General features: G+C 42.0%; 2 protein-coding genes across 10 annotated transcripts in view; one reads left to right on the top strand and one right to left on the bottom strand.

The window, feature by feature from the left end:
- Nucleotides 1-18,055, bottom strand: part of runx2a (RUNX family transcription factor 2a) — a 231,270-nt gene that overhangs the window by 128,524 nt on the left and 84,691 nt on the right. Inside the window, exons 2-3 of one of the 2 annotated variants that reach the window (XM_070885190.1) lie at nt 2,540-2,841; nt 1,481-1,637 (exon numbers count right to left, since the gene is read on the bottom strand). In XM_070885190.1, coding sequence (XP_070741291.1) covers nt 1,481-1,637; nt 2,540-2,841 — 459 coding nt within the window. Of the gene's footprint in view, nt 1-1,480; nt 1,638-2,539; nt 3,419-18,055 lie in introns of those variants that run through there. The other variant, XM_070885189.1, reaches the window with a different exon arrangement.
- Nucleotides 4,790-18,055, top strand: part of supt3h (SPT3 homolog, SAGA and STAGA complex component) — a 697,134-nt gene continuing 683,868 nt past the window's right edge. For 4 of the 8 annotated variants that reach the window (XR_011593860.1, XM_070885192.1, XM_070885198.1 and 1 more), the window contains exon 1: nt 5,957-6,040. Coding sequence is in view for 4 of the 8 variants with exons in the window: in XM_070885192.1 (XP_070741293.1) it covers nt 6,008-6,040 (33 nt within the window). In the remaining 4 variants the exon portion in view is untranslated. Of the gene's footprint in view, nt 5,051-5,168; nt 5,190-5,713; nt 5,841-5,956; nt 6,041-18,055 lie in introns of those variants that run through there. The other 4 variants (XM_070885195.1, XM_070885196.1, XM_070885194.1 and 1 more) reach the window with 4 other exon arrangements.

The following is an 18,055-nucleotide window of genomic DNA, read 5'->3' as shown; positions in this document are numbered from 1 at the left end:
ACTTCCTCAAAATGTTCAGTTTTCAAAGATCTACACATGACTGTCCAGTGTGATCTAATGTCCTTTGTCCACTGTTTAGGCTTGTCTGTATGTATGCAATCTTTTTATCTTCTATTTGTGTCAGCTAAGCTTGTCTGTCTGCTGTCTAGGATGCATTAATAGGTAACTCAAGTTCTAAGTGATTAAGTGGTTCGAGTGCTCGCTTCCCTGTATTCGCACTGGCTGGGATCTGTTGGTGGTGGCTCTCTGAATGTTCAGTAGAAATGGGAATCAATTAATGATCTTATCTCTTCCTCTCCCTCCTCTTGAACTGAATCTCACAAGACAAGTCTCGACTTAAAACTCTTTTGCAGCTCTTCCTGCCTTTGGCACACTCTGGGCTGGAAACAAGCCGCCTGCTTCAAAGCAAACCAGGGGTTTGTTCCGCGAAGATCATAAGAAAAAAAGGGTCAAGTCTGTTTGGACATAATTACACTTCATCAAAAGAGGCTTTCTTCATCTCCCATGCGTGAAAAGCCTGCAAGCAGTTAGTCTTTTTTTGAAAGAAAAAAATGCTTTTTGGGAAGCGAGCCAAGAGAAAAGCAAAACAGTAAAACTGGGTACACCACTCCTTTGTGATTTCTTTGAACTTTTTAAACAACTTTTTCAGGTACATTCGGTTTATGTGCTTGCATTGTGTATTGACTTAGAGTCCTTTAGTTAATACATTTCTTTTTTTATAGAAAACCACACAGACTTGGCACCACATAGGAGTTTTAGAAACCCTTTTTTTTCTCCCTTTTTGCCAGGATTAATTTTAGAAAAGTGTTGGCTTGTAAGAGAAATCCTTCCGGCCATTAACTATATGTCTGTTCCAAGCAAAAAGAGAAAGCTGATCCACAAAGGATTAAACTGGAAGAAACCCTGTCACTTTCTTCATTTTTGTGTTTCAGAAGAGTACAGTGCTTACAATGATTTTGACACCTTAAAACATCAAAGTGCAGATAATCTTCTGCAATGGGCATCTGGAAAGAGTTCTTACAACTTTGTTGAGAGTTTTCAGCTCAGCTGACCAAATAATATGTTTTCCTTGTTGAAAGATGACGACTACAGTCCAAACAGTGAAATTTGCAGGCGAACACACGAAAGAGAGAAATAGAGAGCGAGTGAGTGTCGAAAAAACTGGGAAGTTGACAGGATAGACAAACAGAAAGAAAATAACTCGACAAAAAGTACTATTTCAGCAGAACGAATCAGATGGAGCGGGAGGCAGACACATAGACCCGACTGTCATTGTTTAAAATCGGATGCAGCTAACTCTTGTTAACAATCATTTCTATATAAGCATAAATGTTAGATGGTGTCACGTTCCCATGCTTTTGAAATACTGCACTTGGACCCCCCCCCCCCCCCCCCCCACACACACACACACATATATATATATATATATATATATACATATATTGCTAAAGTAATCACGGATTTAAATTAGATAAATTACCCCTTCCACTCCGGCCCACGAAGCGCAGATCATTGAAACGAGCCACTTGGTTTTTCATTACCGCCGAGGCGTTGCGGAGTTCGGCCGAATAATTCTCATCATTGCCGGCCATGACAGTGACCACAGTGCCGTCAGGAACATCCCCCAAGGCTACAACCTGTCAGAGAGCAACACACACCATCAATACAGTGGGCTAGCTACTGCTACCAGGGAGCTGGCTCACCAAAACCAGGACGCACGGGCGGGGGACAGCTTCAGTTAGTGCCGGGGAGGCTCTGGGTTACACGGTTCCGAAACAAACTCTCATGATGGATATCGTCCTGTCCTGCTCTCTTTATAACTGGTGGATTTGTTCCATCTTCTCTGAATACGTTTCAAACTTAAAAATAATGAATATGTTCGCTTAACCCTGTGATGTATTTTATTGTGGAGAGAAAATAACTTGTTATGGTGTGCGAACATTGTTCCAACTGTTCCTTTCCCAATCTCCGTGAATGATTATCATTATAGCAGCGCGTATTTAGGGGCATCGCATTTACGGAATTAGTTTGCAACGCAGTTTGCTCTTTGTAAAGCGCTGTGCTACCAAAAAGTTACTATTAATGATTTTTTTTTACAATTACTTTGTTTGCTGTTCAATATATTTATGTAACAATTATTAAACGCTTAAAATTCATGTCAAGAATTGATCCGCGCACACTGCCCTGTCCTCAGACATAGGTGAACACGATTACTAAATGATATGTGCCACATGCAACACAATCGAGAAAATACTGCGCATTCACCAGTTTTACAGTCCAGATCTGTGTTTAAATATAAAATGTAGTTTGAGAAAGTTGTGACTGTATTAGTCTTAGCAAAATAAAATGTTATGAATTCACATAAAAATGATTTGATGAGTACCAAATGCACATTAAAATTTGCAAGTATAGATTTACGCACACTTCAAGCTGCCCTAAATCCAAGCCTTCAATTTTATAAAGCATGTTTACAGCTCGCTATTGTTTACAATATGTTCTTCTTACCGTGTATGTACATTAAAAAGAAGCTCGCTTTTACCTTGAATGCCACAGGCAGGGTTTTGTTACACCTCCAGTGGGACGGCAGGACAGAGCAGAGGAAGTTGGGGCTGTCAGTCCGGACCAACTCTGCCGGGTGATCGGCAATGATATCCACCATGGTTCGGTTCTCATGGGGCCGGATCAGAGACCTGCCCAGTGCCGCCGCCGCCGCCGCCGCCCCGGCTGTTCCCACTCCGGGCCCGGGTTCCTGGTGAGGGACCATCCCGCTCACATCGCTCATCTTTCCCGATGCTGGTAATGTGGTGGACGGTGGAGTAAAGCGCCGGCTCGTAGTGGGATCTACGGGAATACGCATCACAACACTTTGATTAGGGGCTTGCAGTAGCCACAAATAATCAATCTGTCCAATTAATATCAGTTATTGTCACTCAATCCAATCCAGTCCAGTTTCTTTATTTTTCGTTTTCTCTCCTATAAAAAAAGAACTGTTTTCTTTTTTCAGGAAGGTCGGTTATTCCTCCTGTAACTATAAATATATTCCAAATGTATGTCTTTGAGGAGAAAATTTCTAATCCAACTTGTGGTCAAGACGATCAAGAGGGGAAAAGCCACAGTTTCCAACTGGTGGTTTCACGGAGGCTGGGATTATAAAGCAAGTTTGTGGTCATGAAAAAAGTGAGCGATGATGAGACATCAAAGAGCACGTGGTGGCTGTCGGAGTCATCAACGACTTTAAAATACACGGTATTCCCTTGTAAGACGAGACGATCACGTTAGTATTTTTCCAACTCCGATTCTTGCCCGAATATAAACATAAATGTATAGTTTGCTCCTCGCTGATGGGAGAGGGGAATCGTTTTCAGGGAGCGGCTGTAGATTACACACTAAAACATTTCCGTGAATGAATGAAAGTTATAAATCGTCCCCCAGAGTAAGGCTTTGCTAAAAAAAACGGCTCTATTAAAATCATTTACATATCCAATCGTAAAAAATGCAAACGCCTACTTGTTATGATCTGAGCCTATCAAAGCCCTCTGATGCTTTCTTCACAGCTTATTTCCTCAAAAAGTGTTAGGAGGCAGACGACTTCCAGTTTCTGTTGTGGTTTTACTTAAAAAAATACAGCTGTCTTGCCACTGAATTCATAGCGATACTGTGCGTTAAAATGTTTGCAAAATCTGCAAATCACTTCTAAATGCGAGACACTGCTTGAGCATAAACGTGCGCAACAGAACTACTGTGGGTTAATTTTATTAAAATTATGTTAAAACATGAATGGTGGGCTATGAGCGCAAGGAGTTTGGAACACAACGAATCGAGTCTTAGACTGTTAACTGATTGCTGTAAATTAGTGGTAAACCTAACGATAACTTTCAAATGTACAAAAGCTACTTGAATTAGAGTGAGGAAGCAATTATTTAACCAGTCAGTAATCTGGCACTGGCATCGCTCTTGTTAAACCAACTTCAAACGATGTGCTTTTCAGAAGTATTCATCAAAGAGACATGATATATGGCACATAACGTAATGACAAAATATTATATTAAATACACTTATTTAACTTTGACTAATAAAAATAAGACATTAGGCTTTTATTCAGATTAAACATTCAGTAACGTTTATCCAGTTTAGCTGGAACGAAGAGGGTATATGTACGATATCTTTGTAGGTTCATTACACAATAATGCGCACCATAATTAACGCAACTCCCGGTACTTGATAAACCGTCCTGGTTACTGTCGATGAATCGTAACTGATGATCTCAATAAAAATTGACATTATAAATCTCTCTATTACTAGCTTTTGCTAATGTTGCAGGCAGGGAAGCTAGAGAGTCTTCCTGAAAGTTTTTTTAAAGGAGCCTTGTTAAGATGTGAGTGCAGTGTTTTTTAAATATATAAATTGACAATATGTTAATAGAACAGCCGAGCATTCCGCTTCGGGTGAGGAAGTATCCGGATGTGAAGCCGCTGCATGAGAAGGTTGTCAAGTGGCTACAATGAGATGCCCCGGTGGCGCCGAGCGACAGGACTCGCGCATTCTAATTGGACACCAGCCAGCTTCCATTTGTATTGGAGTTCCGCGCAGGCGTTCTGACCATCCCACGCACGCTCTGATTGACGGCTCAATCATCCAATTATCGGTGACATCACTCCTGGCAACCGAACTAAATAAGAACCGGCAAACCAATCAGCGCCGGTTATGGGCGGGCTGTGCTCGCGCCTACGCGCTGATGTCATTCACATCACGCGTCGGCCTGAGTACCAGAGACTGAAGGGCTGCGTCCCGGCTCGGCATGCCGAGAATTGTAGTTCGCGCCGCCTGGATCGGGCTGGATATCCCGGCCGGCGAACTACAAATCCCAGCGTGCATCGCGAATCGCGCCTGCGCAGCCGGGGCGGAAATATGCTCGGTCGCTACGCGTGAGGAGCTGTCAAACCCGGAGGAGATACAACCACAAAAACACATGCGCGCTCACACAATGCAATTGCAACCCTATCGTACCGGCTAGTGTGCATGCAAAGGGGCCTTTCTCATTAAAACAAAAGTGAGTAAAACATTAATAATTGCTGGAAGTTTTGTGCCACTGGCCTAAATGCTGAATTGTGATAATTTAGCACGGTGCTCGACCCCTTAACCCAGTGTTTATTATTGTTTTTTTGTAGGTAACACGCCACAGGCTTGAGGTAAAATGTGAGCGAGACGAGCTGTTTGCTGCGGAACGGGTTGAAAACTTTCACCGAGCGGCGCGTTGGTACATTTCCACCCTTTAAACCTCACGTGCGCAGAACCATCGCACGTTCCACGCCGCCCCACATTCCAGTGTTCCAGCGCGTGCGCACGCCGCCCCACATTCCAGTGTTCCAGCGCGTGCGCACGCCGCCCCACATTCCAGTGTTCCAGCGCGTGTGCACGCCGCCTGACATCCCAGTGTTCCAGTGCGTGCGCACACCGTCCCACGTTCCTGTGTTCCCACGTTATGCACACATCGCCCCACATTCCAGTGTTCCCGCGTGTGCTCACAACTATTTTAAGTAGAAACTTTAAATCAAGCGCCCCTTTTTGGCACTAAAACCCACAAATTTGCAAATAAAACTTTAACTGCAACTTAAATCAAATTAAAATTTAGTTGCCGGAAGTGATGATGCACGCCAGTCCCTCCGGCGCCCATCTCTCGCGTGTGCACACAACACCCCCACATTCCATGCGGCCAGAATACTTGCCTCGCACTTTAAAGGCCTTTACATATAATGCAAAATGTATTCTCTCCCATTTTAGTTATCTTTTTCCCTCTGCTTCAGGCCCCTCCTATTCCATGCACTTCTGTGGTGAAGTGAGTAAGTAACCTTAGTGCTGCCGTTTGAGCAACCTTTAACAGCCATTACTTGCAGGGAACTACTTCGCAGCTGCACAACTTCTCCAATTTGATACTCTGAGATCAATAACGTACCATGTGGGAGAGTCATGAAACCTATGTCCAGCATTTTTACGTTGCAGCGTGGATATGCTGCTGCAAACCTGTAGTTTTCATCCTCTGGTATTATTCATTTCCTTTTATTTTTTCTTTGAAGATGGTTTCTTACATCCACAGTTCTATTTTCTACAGGAGGGTTGAGAGGTGTATTAATGGATATTGCCACTGGCACACTTTGCTTGTATTTGATTGGTATAGTATCAATTTGCAGATGCTAAAACTGATATGTAGGCGACTTCAGGAGGACATAGACTGGTGAAATGGGCAGGCACACAATTAAATTTAATGCAGAGAAGTGTGAAGCGATTCACTTTGGCAGGAAGAATGAGGAGAGGCAATATAAACTAAATAGTATAATTTTAGAGGAGGTGCAGGAACAGAGACTTGGGGGTGTACGTATAAGTCTTTGAAGATGGCAGGACAAATTGAGAAGACTGTTAAAAAGGCATACAGGATCCTTGGCTTTGTAAATAAAGGCATAGATTACAAAAATAAGGTGGTTATGCTAAACTTATATAAAACACTGGTTAGACTGCAGCTGGAGTATTTTGTCTAATTCTGGGCTTTAGAGAGGAATGGTACCTGGAATGAAAGACTTCAGTTACCTGGAGACACTAAAGAAACTGGGGTTGTTCTCCTGAAGAGCAGAGAAGGTTAAGAGGAGATTTGATAGAGGTGTTCAAAATCATTAAGGGGTTTGATAGAGTAAATAACAAGAAACTGTTTCCAGTGGCAAAAGGGTTGGTAACCAGAGGACACAGATTTCAGGTAATTGCCAAAAGAACCAAAGGTGATGTGAGGTCACTTTTTTTACGCAGTGAGTTATGATTTGCAATGCACCACGTGAAAGGGTGGTGAAAGCAGATTCAATAATGACTTTCAAGAGGGAATTGGATAAATACTTGGGGCCCAAGTTTCCACATGATTTGCGCCTGATTTTTAGGAGCAACTGGTGGAGAACGGACTATCTTAGAAATTGCAATTCTCCACATTTTTTTTTCTGCAGTTCTAGTCAGGTAGAACAGTTCCACTTTGGAACAGAATTTTTTCTTCAAAAGGGGGCGTGTCCGGCCACTGACGCCTGATTTGAAAGGTCCCACAGTGAAAACGTACTCCAAACTAACTTAGAATGGAGCAAGTGAAGATTTTTGTAGAACTGAAAATACCTGTTCTACACATTAAAAAATCAGGCGCAGGTTACAAATAAGGCGTCCAGAACGAGGTGAGGGGGGGGAAGGGAAGTCATTAAATTCTACAATAAATCCTTATTTATACTTATACAAATATTATATAATAAATCCAACCTGAATAAAAATTTATAAGCAAAGAAAAGATTAAATAAACCATCTTCCTACCTGTGTGAAAGTGCTTCAGCCAGGAAGAATGCTGCAGCAAGCCTCACAAAACGAGGCAGCCGTTCCCGAAGGCAGGCGGGAGGGAGGGAACTGACCGAACGCCGGGGGGGTGGGGGAGGGGGGGAAGGAAGCCGTTCCAGACGGCGGGCGGGCGGGAGGGAGGGAGGGAACCGACCGACCGAATGCAGGAGATGGGGGGGGAGCCTTTCCAGACGGCTGGCGAGTGAGCGGGCTGGAGGGACCCAACCGACCGACCGAACGCAGCGGGGGGCGGGGGGGAGCAGGAAGCCATTCCAGACGGCGGGAGGGAGGGAAGGAGACAGAAGGCTGCAGGAAGCCTCAGAAATTGAGGAGCCATTTCCCGATGGCAAAAGGGGGAGGTCGTTGGGAAACGGCTGCCTCAACTTTCTGAGGCTTCCTGCAGCCTTCTCAGTGCTGATGGCAATGTGCTTTTATTAAAAAATGTTCAAAAACTAAACAGCTACAAAGAACTACAAAAATGGCCGAGTGCCAATGTTTCCTTCACACTGCGCGTGCGTGAACGCTCCAACACGCACGTGCAGCGTTGCCGGCAGGAAAAAAACTAATTTAAATGGCACCCGCCCCCTCCCACGTACAAAATTGGCGCGAGTGTAGGCTCCGCCCCCCTGGGCGCCGCGCCAAACAGACATGGAGCTGCAGAACGCTCCAGAATCGCGAGTTTTTTTTCCAGCGCCGTTTTAGGCGCGAAAAATGAGCGCCCAACTCGGAAGGGCGCCCGTTTTTTATCGTGTGGAAACTTGGGCCCTTGAAGTGGAAACATTTGCAGGGCTATGGGGAAAGAGCAGGTGAGTGAGACTAATTGATATCTATAGATATGTAAAGAGAAAAAGGTTAGTAAAGACAAATGTCGGTCCCCTGCAGTCAGAATCAGGGGAAGTCATAACAGAGAACAAAGAAATGGCGGACCAATTGAACAAGTACTTTGGTTCAGTATTCACTAAGGAGGACACAAACAACCTTCCGGATATAAAAGCGGTCAGAGGGTCGAGTAAGAAGGAGGAACTGAGGGAAATCCTTATTAGTCAGGAAATTGTGTTGGGGAAGTTGATGGGATTGAAGGCCGATAAATCCCCAGGGCCTGATGGACTGCATCCCAGAGTACTTAAGGAGGTGGCCTTGGAAATAGCGGATGCATTGACAGTCATTTTCCAACATTCCATTGACTCTGGATCAGTTCCTATGGAGTGGAGGGTAGCCAATGTAACCCCACTTTTTTAAAAAAAGGAGGGAGAGAGAAAACAGTGAATTATAGACTGGTCAGCCTGACATCAGTCGTGGGTAAAATGATGGAATCAATTATTAAGGATGTCATAGCAGCGCATTTGGAAAAAGGCGACATGATAGGTCCAAGTCAGCATGGATTTGTGAAAGGGAAATCATGCTTGACAAATCTTTTGGAATTTTTTGAGGATGTTTCCAGTAGAGTGGACAAGGGAGAACCAGTTGATGTGGTGTATTTGTTCTTTCAGAAGGCTTTCGACAAGGTCCCACACAAGAGATTAATGTGCAAAGTTAAAGCACATGGGATTGGGGGTAGTGTGCTGTCGTGGATTGAGAACTGATTGGCAGTCAGGAAGCAAAGAGTAGGAGTAAATGGGTACTTTTCAGAATGGCAGGCAGTGACTAGTGGGGTACCGCAAGGTTCTGTGCTGGGGCCCCAGCTGTTTACATTGTACATTAATGATTTAGACGAGGGGATTAAATGTAGGATCTCCAAATTTGCGGATGACACTAAGTTGAGTGGCAGTGTGAGCTGCGAGGAGGATGCTATGAGGCCGCAGAGTGACTTGGATAGGTTAGGTGAGTGGGCAAATGCATGGCAGATGAAGTATAATGTGGATAACTGAGGTTATCCACTTTGGTGGTAAAAACAGAGAGATGGACTATTATCTGAATGGTGACAGATTATGAAAAGGGGAGGTGCAACGAGACCTGGGTGTCATGGTACATCAGTCATTGAAGGTTGGCATGCAGGTACAGCAGGTGGTTAAGAAAGCAAATGGTATGTTGGCCTTCATAGCGAAGGGATTTGAGTACAGGGGCAGGGAGGTGTTACTATAGGGCCTTATTGAGGCCACACCTGGAGTATTGTGTACAGTTTTGGTCTCCTAACTTGGGGAAGGTCATTCTTGCTATTGAGGGAGTGCAGCGAAAGTTCACCAGACTGATTCCCGGGATGGCGGGACTGACATATCAAGAAAGACTGGATCAACTGGGCTTGTATTCACTGGAGTTCAGAAGAATGAGAGGGGATCTCATAGAAACATTTAAAATTCTGACTGGTTCAGACAGGTTAGATGCAGGAAGAATGTTCCCAATGTTGGGGAAGTCCAGAACCAGGGGTCACAGTCTAAGGATAAGGGGTAATCCATTTAGGACCGAGACGAGGAGAAACTTCTTCACTCAGAGTGGTGAACCTGTGGAATTCTCTCCCACAGAAAGTTGTTGAGGCCAATTCACTAAATATATTCAAAAAGGAGTTAGATGAAGTCCTTACTACTAGTGGGATCAAGGGGTATGGCGAGAAAGCAGTAATGGGGTACTGAAGTTGCATGTTCAGCCATGAACTCATTGAATGGCGGTGCAGGCTCGAAGGGCCGAATGGCCTACTCCTGCACCTATTTTCTATGTTTCTATATCTCAAAGAACTGACACAGGCACGATGGGCCAAATGGCGTCCTCCTATGCTGTATTATTCTATGATTCTAAGAATGCTAGTTGAAACTGGTATTATAACTCCTACATGTGAAACCAGCACACTGGACTTATGGATTTAGAAGAGGAAGATCATGCCTGACCAACCTTAACAATTTTTTTGAGGAAGTGCATGCACGCCAACCCCGCGCTGACCCCTTTGCGACCCGTGTGGGGCGATGCCACCACAGCATTGTGGGTTGCAAAGCTGTGGTGGCTGGGGCTCCCCATCCGCCCTTAAAGGGGAGGGCATTGCGCCGTGGCCGCCATCTTTTATTTTTGTTGGCCGACTGGATCTCAGGCAGCTGGCCCAGCCAAAACTCTCACTGGTGGCCCAGTGGGGGTTACAGAAGAGGCTGCAGAATTCGCAGCGGCCTTTCCCCTTTAAGTGAAGGAGTGTGAGGTTGTGACATATCAGCACGGCGCCGAATAACATCGCTGCACTTCCACCCCTCTACCTCCCCGCGGCGGTGCAGAGCTCCGATACTACCCAGATGTTTTTTCATGCACCAAGATCCCAATTCTGGCTCATTTAGGTTCCTCTTTTGCCAGGTGATAAATTTTTATTGAATTCGAATCGTGCGCCCCAAACGGGGCATGGAGCAATTTCGCCCCTATAATCTTTTAAATGAGATGGAAAAGTAGATGTCTAGAATATTATTTTTGACTAAACTGTGGAAGTAGGACAAGGGGACATAGGATCAAACTAGTAAAAAGTAACTTTCCGATCAGGAAGAATTTCTTCATACAGAGTGATAAGTACTTGGAATGGTGGTTGGTGGCAGTGAAAATCCTAGATAAATATAAGAAATGATTAGATACTGCAATGGGAGGACTGTAGCTGCTTCTGGTTGATGTCAAATGGTGGTCGTCTTCCATAATTATCTTGAGATTGTGTCTCAAAGAAAAAGTAAGCATAAGAATGCTAGGAAGGAGTGTGAAAGAAGACTTGCAAAGGGAAATAAGGGTTTTAAAAGCACATAAGGATTAACATAGAAACATAGAAAATAGGTGCAGGAGTAGGCCATTCGGCCCTTCGAGCCTGCACCACCATTCAATAAGATCATGGCTGATCATTCACCTCAGTACCCCTTTCCTGCTTTCTCTCCATACCCCTTGATCCCTTTAGCTATAAGGGCCACATCTAACTCACTCTTGAATATATCCAATGAACCGGCATCAACGACTCTCTGCTTCTCCCCCCTCCCTACCCCTTACACCCACTTCTCCCTTCCTCCCTCAGCCAGAGGCCTCACATGAACTGCCGGGCCCCCTGCTGTGGCCACCTGTCCCGCCCGCTGCCAAGGTCATCAATCTGATGGGCTGGAGAACTTTTATTTAAATGTGGCGCTGGATCGACAGCATCTCCACATCCTCGGCCTTTCCGGGTCCATCCCCTGCTGCCGGGCTCCCCTGCACCCTTTCCAACTAAATAGATAATCGACATAGGATGGGACAACTTGGGGATGAAGATGGTGATCTTGTACTTGAGAGTGAGGGAATGACATAGATGGTTAATCTGTATTTTTGTCTCATTTGTTACAAAGGAAGCTAAACATTAGATTGTAGGAACACCTGCAAAGAATGTGGAAGAGCCACAACAAGATAAATATTCACTGCCTGAAAGGATGGTACAGGCAGAAACCCTCATTACATTTAAAAAATACTTGGATATGCACTTGAAGTGCTGTAACCTTCAAGGCTACGGACCAAGAACTGGAAAGTGGGATCAGGTTGGATTGTTCTTTTTCAGTCGGCACAGACACGATGGGCCAAATACCCTCTTTCTGTGCCGTAAACGTCCATGATTCTATGATAAAAGAACACTTTATTAAAATAGTTAAAACAACTAAAAGTAGATGATGATTTTTATCCCAGAATATTAAAAAGAGTAAAGCTGCCTCTATACTATCCTATTAACCAATTTAGATCTGTTACAACATGGGTTAGATTTAGAATATAGCTTCCACTATTCAGTCCCAACAATATGCCTTAATCCCAACCTCCTACTATACAACTGAGATTCACATTACCTGCAGAATCCAACCTTGTGGCCTCCTTGAGCAGAAAAGGAAGAATATGATAAGAGGAGAGTGCAGGGGAATGGGGTTAGAGTGATAGTTGTAGTTAAAGAGCTTGCAGTGGCACAAGTGTGATGGATTGAATGGCCATCTTCTGTGCTGAAATTTCTATAAGCTACCTGACTGCATTATCAGCTGCTTTTAAGCAAAATCCCCTGCAGTCTATTCATCTATATCATTTTATTGCCTTTGCAGTCAGCCATATACTTCCGAAAGTTGACAGGCCATTCAACAAGGCTTCAGTTGGCTGCCATAAGGTCCACCATTACTTATTTGTATCTATTCCAACAGCCTGAGTAGATGTGTGGATTTGTCTGAGCACCTCCCTACAAGAGTGTGACTGATAACAAGAAGTAAGTGGGGAGAGGGATGAGAATTGAAATAGCAATCCATCATTATAGTTTTATCCTATAACTTATATTTGCATATCTCATGATACTACCAACAATGATCAAGTTAGTGTGCTTTGACCACCATTTAAAATTTAGGCAGGCTGAATAATCTGTTGCTCATATGCTTCTCCCTCAAATGTTTTTCACTTTTATGTTGCTTGTTTTCTGTTATTTATTTCTCTAGAAACTATTAATTTTGCTTTCATTGTAGTTTTACATTCTCCCCATTGTAAGAACATCTGGTAATTACATGTCTACCTGCTAGGAGCTAGCCAAGCCAAATGTCATATCTTAAGGCTATCAAAATTGTACAGAAATCATTTTCCAATTGTTGCAGACAAATATTGTGTGTGCAGTTTTTAAATTGTTCATTGCTAGTATTTCATACAATTGAAAAGTCATTGTATCTGGTATAACTTCCTTGTTTAAAAATGTTTAAAGTAATTATTGAGATTAATAATAGTCTGTTAGAGACAAGTACATTTTGCAGTGGACTAATGTCAGGAGTAAAACTGACCTGATGGATCAGTGAGCACCTTCCAGTTAAACATGCAGGAAGCTTTTTGTGTCGGCTTTTTTGAGAAGAAGCTCTGAACGTTTGTGTCTGAAAGGGGTGAAAATTACATTGAAAAATGATTTTGAAGGTCTGCTTTACCGTTTTGAAAGTATATAGCAGTTACATAAGTTTTGTGGTCGTGTAGCCGTTTGATACACCCAAGATATGGTTCCTAAATCAAGTTCTTTGTTTTGGAGGTTTCCAATTGTTTTTGTTCCATTTCCACCGTCGCATTTTCAGTTTTTAAACTAAAGTTGACATACTGTTGATTTTTTTTTGACATGATCCTGTTGTCTTAACTGCAGCATTAATGTCCAACCCTGGCAATGCCATTCTCTGGTACTTCAAAGCATATGAACTTGTTTTTCATCACTTAAAATCTTGAGGTACTGAATCAAACCATAATAAATATTCTATAGGAGAATACAGATACAGGTTACTTCTTTTAAATTAGCATACTTTGAACTGCATTTTTCAGATATTGTTGTCTGTAGCATGAAAAAGATTTTTAAAATCTAATGAGATATACTGCTACATTTTGTATTTTCTAACCTTTTAAAACCTAATTTCTTACAATTATCTCCTGATCATTCTCCTTCCTGATCTGTTGCAACTCCCTTTCAGTCCAATTATTTCGTTAATTTTTATTGTCTAAATCTTTATCTAAATCTAAAGTACACTATTCAGAAAAATGATTCTTATTTTATCCAAGAAAGTGATTGCGTGCAGCAAAATTTAATTTTTTGTTTGTAGACTTCAGTGGATAAAGCTTTCAAATGACTTACAGACTCATCATCATCATAGGCAGTCCCTCGAAACGAGGATGAGTTCACAGGTGTTTCATTGATAATCTGGATCCCGAACTACATCTTGAAGGGTGGAAGATGCCTGTGCTTTGATTTTTTTAACGTGTGGTGGCCGTTGCACACCAGCCACCACACGGGCTTGACAGAGCGAGCTAGGTCTTGGTCCAGTGGCAAAGATTAACCAAGACGACCGGAGACCTGCTCTGCTGCACGGACCTAGTGTGCACATATATCGTAGTGTGGGCCGGCCCGTGCTGCCCCTGGGCCCCGAACTTTCGCCTCTCCTGGGCCCTGATCACATCCCTCCAAGAACTCTTGCCGCTCCTTCGTCCTGATCTCGCCGCTCCTGCAGCACCTTCCTGCACTGCAATCAGCCATTGCCCTCCTGCAGCAGCACGCACAGGCGGTGGCCAAAGTAATCCTGGACAATGACTCTAAATGAGGGACAATTAGCCATCAAGAGATCACATTTAATGCTGCCGTCATGTTAAATCTGTTCCAAGATTGCAAGTTCGTTTTTGGTATAAAGAAGACCCATTCTTTGAAGGCAAGACACAGAAGTACAGGAACAGAAGCCAGCCAGTCTTCGGGACACAAGCTGCAACCAAGAAAAGGGACGACAATCAACCTCAGAAGACAGCCGAGGAATTGGTGATTGTATGTTTCTTCCAGCCAAATCATAGAAGGGTTTTGTGTTTGGGTCTGGGTCTCCAGAATGTTATTTCCATTGACTTACCATCCAACTGGCGGTGAACAATGCCATGAGAGATCTGCAATTTACGAATAAACTAAATGATCTTTTATTTAGATATATAATATATATATATATATTAGAGGGTGCGACATACAGATTAATGTAGCTATGTATCCTGCATTGCCCTTGTATTGAACATTTTTAGGAAAAAGGCTCATCACCTGTGGATATTTAATCTGTCATGACTTGTCGATAGGATTTACTATACATGTAAATATTATGAAGCCCAAATTATGTAAGATTGTTCCTTTTAATAGGAGCTTACGTTACACGGTCAGAACTTGAAAAGTATTGGAGCATTTTACCATTTGAGAACTGGTAACTTCTAGGACAAATTCTATCAAATGTGCTGTTTGCTGATTTAATGAATACTGATTTAACAGATTCATTTGCTTAATGTGTAATGGATGGAACTGGAAAATCAGGATCATATATGTGAGAATATGTGGTTGCATCTGACTTGTGCGCAAATGTCCTACCTTGTTGGAAGAGATTTAGAAGCACGGCTAGCGCTTCTGTTGAAGCTTAGTGTGACTGTATGGGCTCTGAGCCTGAGCAGGTGAATACAGAGCTATGAGTTCCATTGCACTGAATGTGTTTAATAAGAGATCGATGGTCTGAGTGGTGTCAGTAACATGTAATAAAATTAAGTGTAGCTTTGAGAAAGTTACTGTGCTCTTAGTTTTCCCTAATAATGTGGGTTAGAAGCATACATCAGTTCTGGGATTAGTTGAGAACATTAGAGATGTGAATTCATGATGAGCAGTCCTTGACATAAGCCAAGTGTTAGAAAACTGAACTTTATCTTACCCATAATCTGCTGTATATGTACCATTTACTATAACTGCATATCCTTTCATTTTTTTTCTTTCATAGCATCAGAAATGTAAGTAAAGTTATTTTCACATATAATACATGTCAAACTTTTGAAAGCTATGGCTGAAGTTGAGTGCTTCAGGTATGCTGTACAGATTTAATTTCAAGAAATCAAATCGGGAATTCAGAAGAAATGTCTTTACCCAGAGAGTGGTGATAATGTGGAACTCACTACCACAGGGAGTGATTGAAGCAAAGAATATTGATGTATTTAAAGGCAGACTAGATAAGCATATGAAGGAGAAGGGAATAGAGGGTTTTGATGGCACAGTTAGATGAGGAGAGATGGGAAAATATGGGAGGAGACTCTAGTGGTGCATAAACGCCAGTATGGACTGGTTGAGGCGAATGGCCTGTTTCTGTGCTGTATATCCTATGTAATCCTGTGTAATGTGGTGACTGTTCTGACTACTGCCTGAGAAGCCAAAGGAGAAGAGTCATTTTCTGTATGATATAATTACATTAACAGAAAAATGTGGTAAAAATCAACAACGGTTAAATTTTGGATGAAGGAATGAAACCTTTGGGTGGCCCACCCCCCAGTTTTTGGTGTTTCTATCCTGTACAGTTATTGGTACTGGCTACACTTTCTGTAGCTTTGACTCAATGCTTTTATTGCCCATTATTCAGCTCTCCAGTACTGACATGCACTTTTTTCCTTTTCAAGGGAAGTTTGCTGTTCCATGGAAAACATTTACTTTGCATGGATTCAGTGTGTTTGCAAAAGTTGGGAATGAGGAATACGTCAGAGTCTGAGAGTTAGGATGTGGGTTTAAAGAGAACCTTCAGTGATTTGTGTTTGGTGTCTCCTGGGATTAAGCAATGTCATGAAAAAATATACTTCCAGAAATTATTTCAAAAAGTAATATAAATAATTTTGTATTTTAATAAAGGAAGAGCATAATTTTTTTAAAGAAAGTGTACATTTTGTTCTCAAAGTCACCATTTTTTTTTCTCTCTGTAACCTTATCCTCTCTTCTCTCCTGGACACATTAATTCTGTGCTGGTGGACGGTTTCATTGTTGACTCCCACTTTGTTCTAACCCAGTTTTCTCACACACACACACACACTCACTTTCAGTAATTGTTGATGGATTATTTTTCCCCTTTCCTAAAGAGAGAAAGAACTTGATGTAACCAGGGAGAGGAAAATCCATGAACATATGAAAATGGGCATTTTTTACATTTTTTATTATGAAATAATATTGGCCCGGAATTTTCTAGAAGGTTTCGCGGTAATTAATGGCGCAAGAGCAAAGTTGTGCTGATTTTTTTTTCCCCTCTGCGGAAGCTCTCGCATAACTGATCTATGCTGGTTTTACACAGAAACATTGCTGTGCGTGAATTTCCTCGCTCCAGAGTTATCTCTGCTAAAGCCTCATTTAGTTATTAATGTAGCTCTGTCACCATTTATGATGGTTTATAGCATTTTAAAAATTTCTCCTTCCTGACACCCGCACTGTGTTTTCTGTATCTTTTGAATGCTTTTTTATGGTTTCAGAATCTGTTACAGTAAAAAGATTGATGATTGCATTTTCATAAACATGCTGTGGTTGATGTGGATAAATGACTGCTTCAAACTTCAATTTTCATAACATCACATCCTAACATCAATAATATAAGGATAGACTTAAAGAAGTTAGATGGTATATTTCGTTCAATGCTTACCTGGGCCCAGATTGTTTACACTGATTTCGGCTTATTTCAAGCCAGTTTTTATGTTGAGGCCCATGAACTTTTGATGTAAATTGCAGGATTCGTGTAAATTCCAGTGTAAGGTGGATTGAGGGAATTCCAGCCCAATGTTTTTAAACAAACCACTGGTTAATATACCTTTTGAAATTATTTTACATCATTTTTTGGAAGGTGAAATGAGCACAGATTGGGGATGAAAGGCTCGTGTCCAGTCATTTGGGTCTGGGAAGACAGTTATATTTGGTGTAAGTGCTAATGATCACTAAAATTATTGCATGTTTTACAAACCTTCTATTGGCTTTTGGCACTAGGATATAACCATATTTGAAATTATTTCTGATTTATTAAGAAAATATAGATGAATATACTTTCAAATTCTACTTCGATACCTTATTAAAATAAATATATTTGCCAGATTTATACTGCATAAATAAAATAAGGTATTTGTTGAAAGTGGATAACTGAATGTGGGAGAAGATTTGAAAATATTGAGAGGTGAAGAACCACATGAGAAAACAAGTGTCATGTACCTGAAATCTGGCCAACATTAATTGAAAAGTTGCTTTCAATTGTGTGGGGGCAGACTGTGATATCCTCTAAATGTCATTAATTTGAAATTTCAATATTAAAAAGTAAAAAAAATAGTACAGATTGACAGGGCTGCTCTTCAGTTACAATACTTTAATTCAACCAAACACTTGAAATTTTGTTGTTTCTTTGTAACATTTTAATAGCTCATCACAGCTTGCAGTGTTATTTTACTAAGTGGGTTCAGTACTTTCCTGGACCACCCACTGGAGAAAACAAATAGTAAAGATGAAAACATC

The sequence above is a fragment of the Pristiophorus japonicus genome, chromosome 7 (assembly GCF_044704955.1).
Source record: "Pristiophorus japonicus isolate sPriJap1 chromosome 7, sPriJap1.hap1, whole genome shotgun sequence".
NCBI lineage: Eukaryota > Metazoa > Chordata > Chondrichthyes > Pristiophoridae > Pristiophorus > Pristiophorus japonicus.
This window is presented reverse-complemented; position numbering and strand designations above follow the sequence as displayed.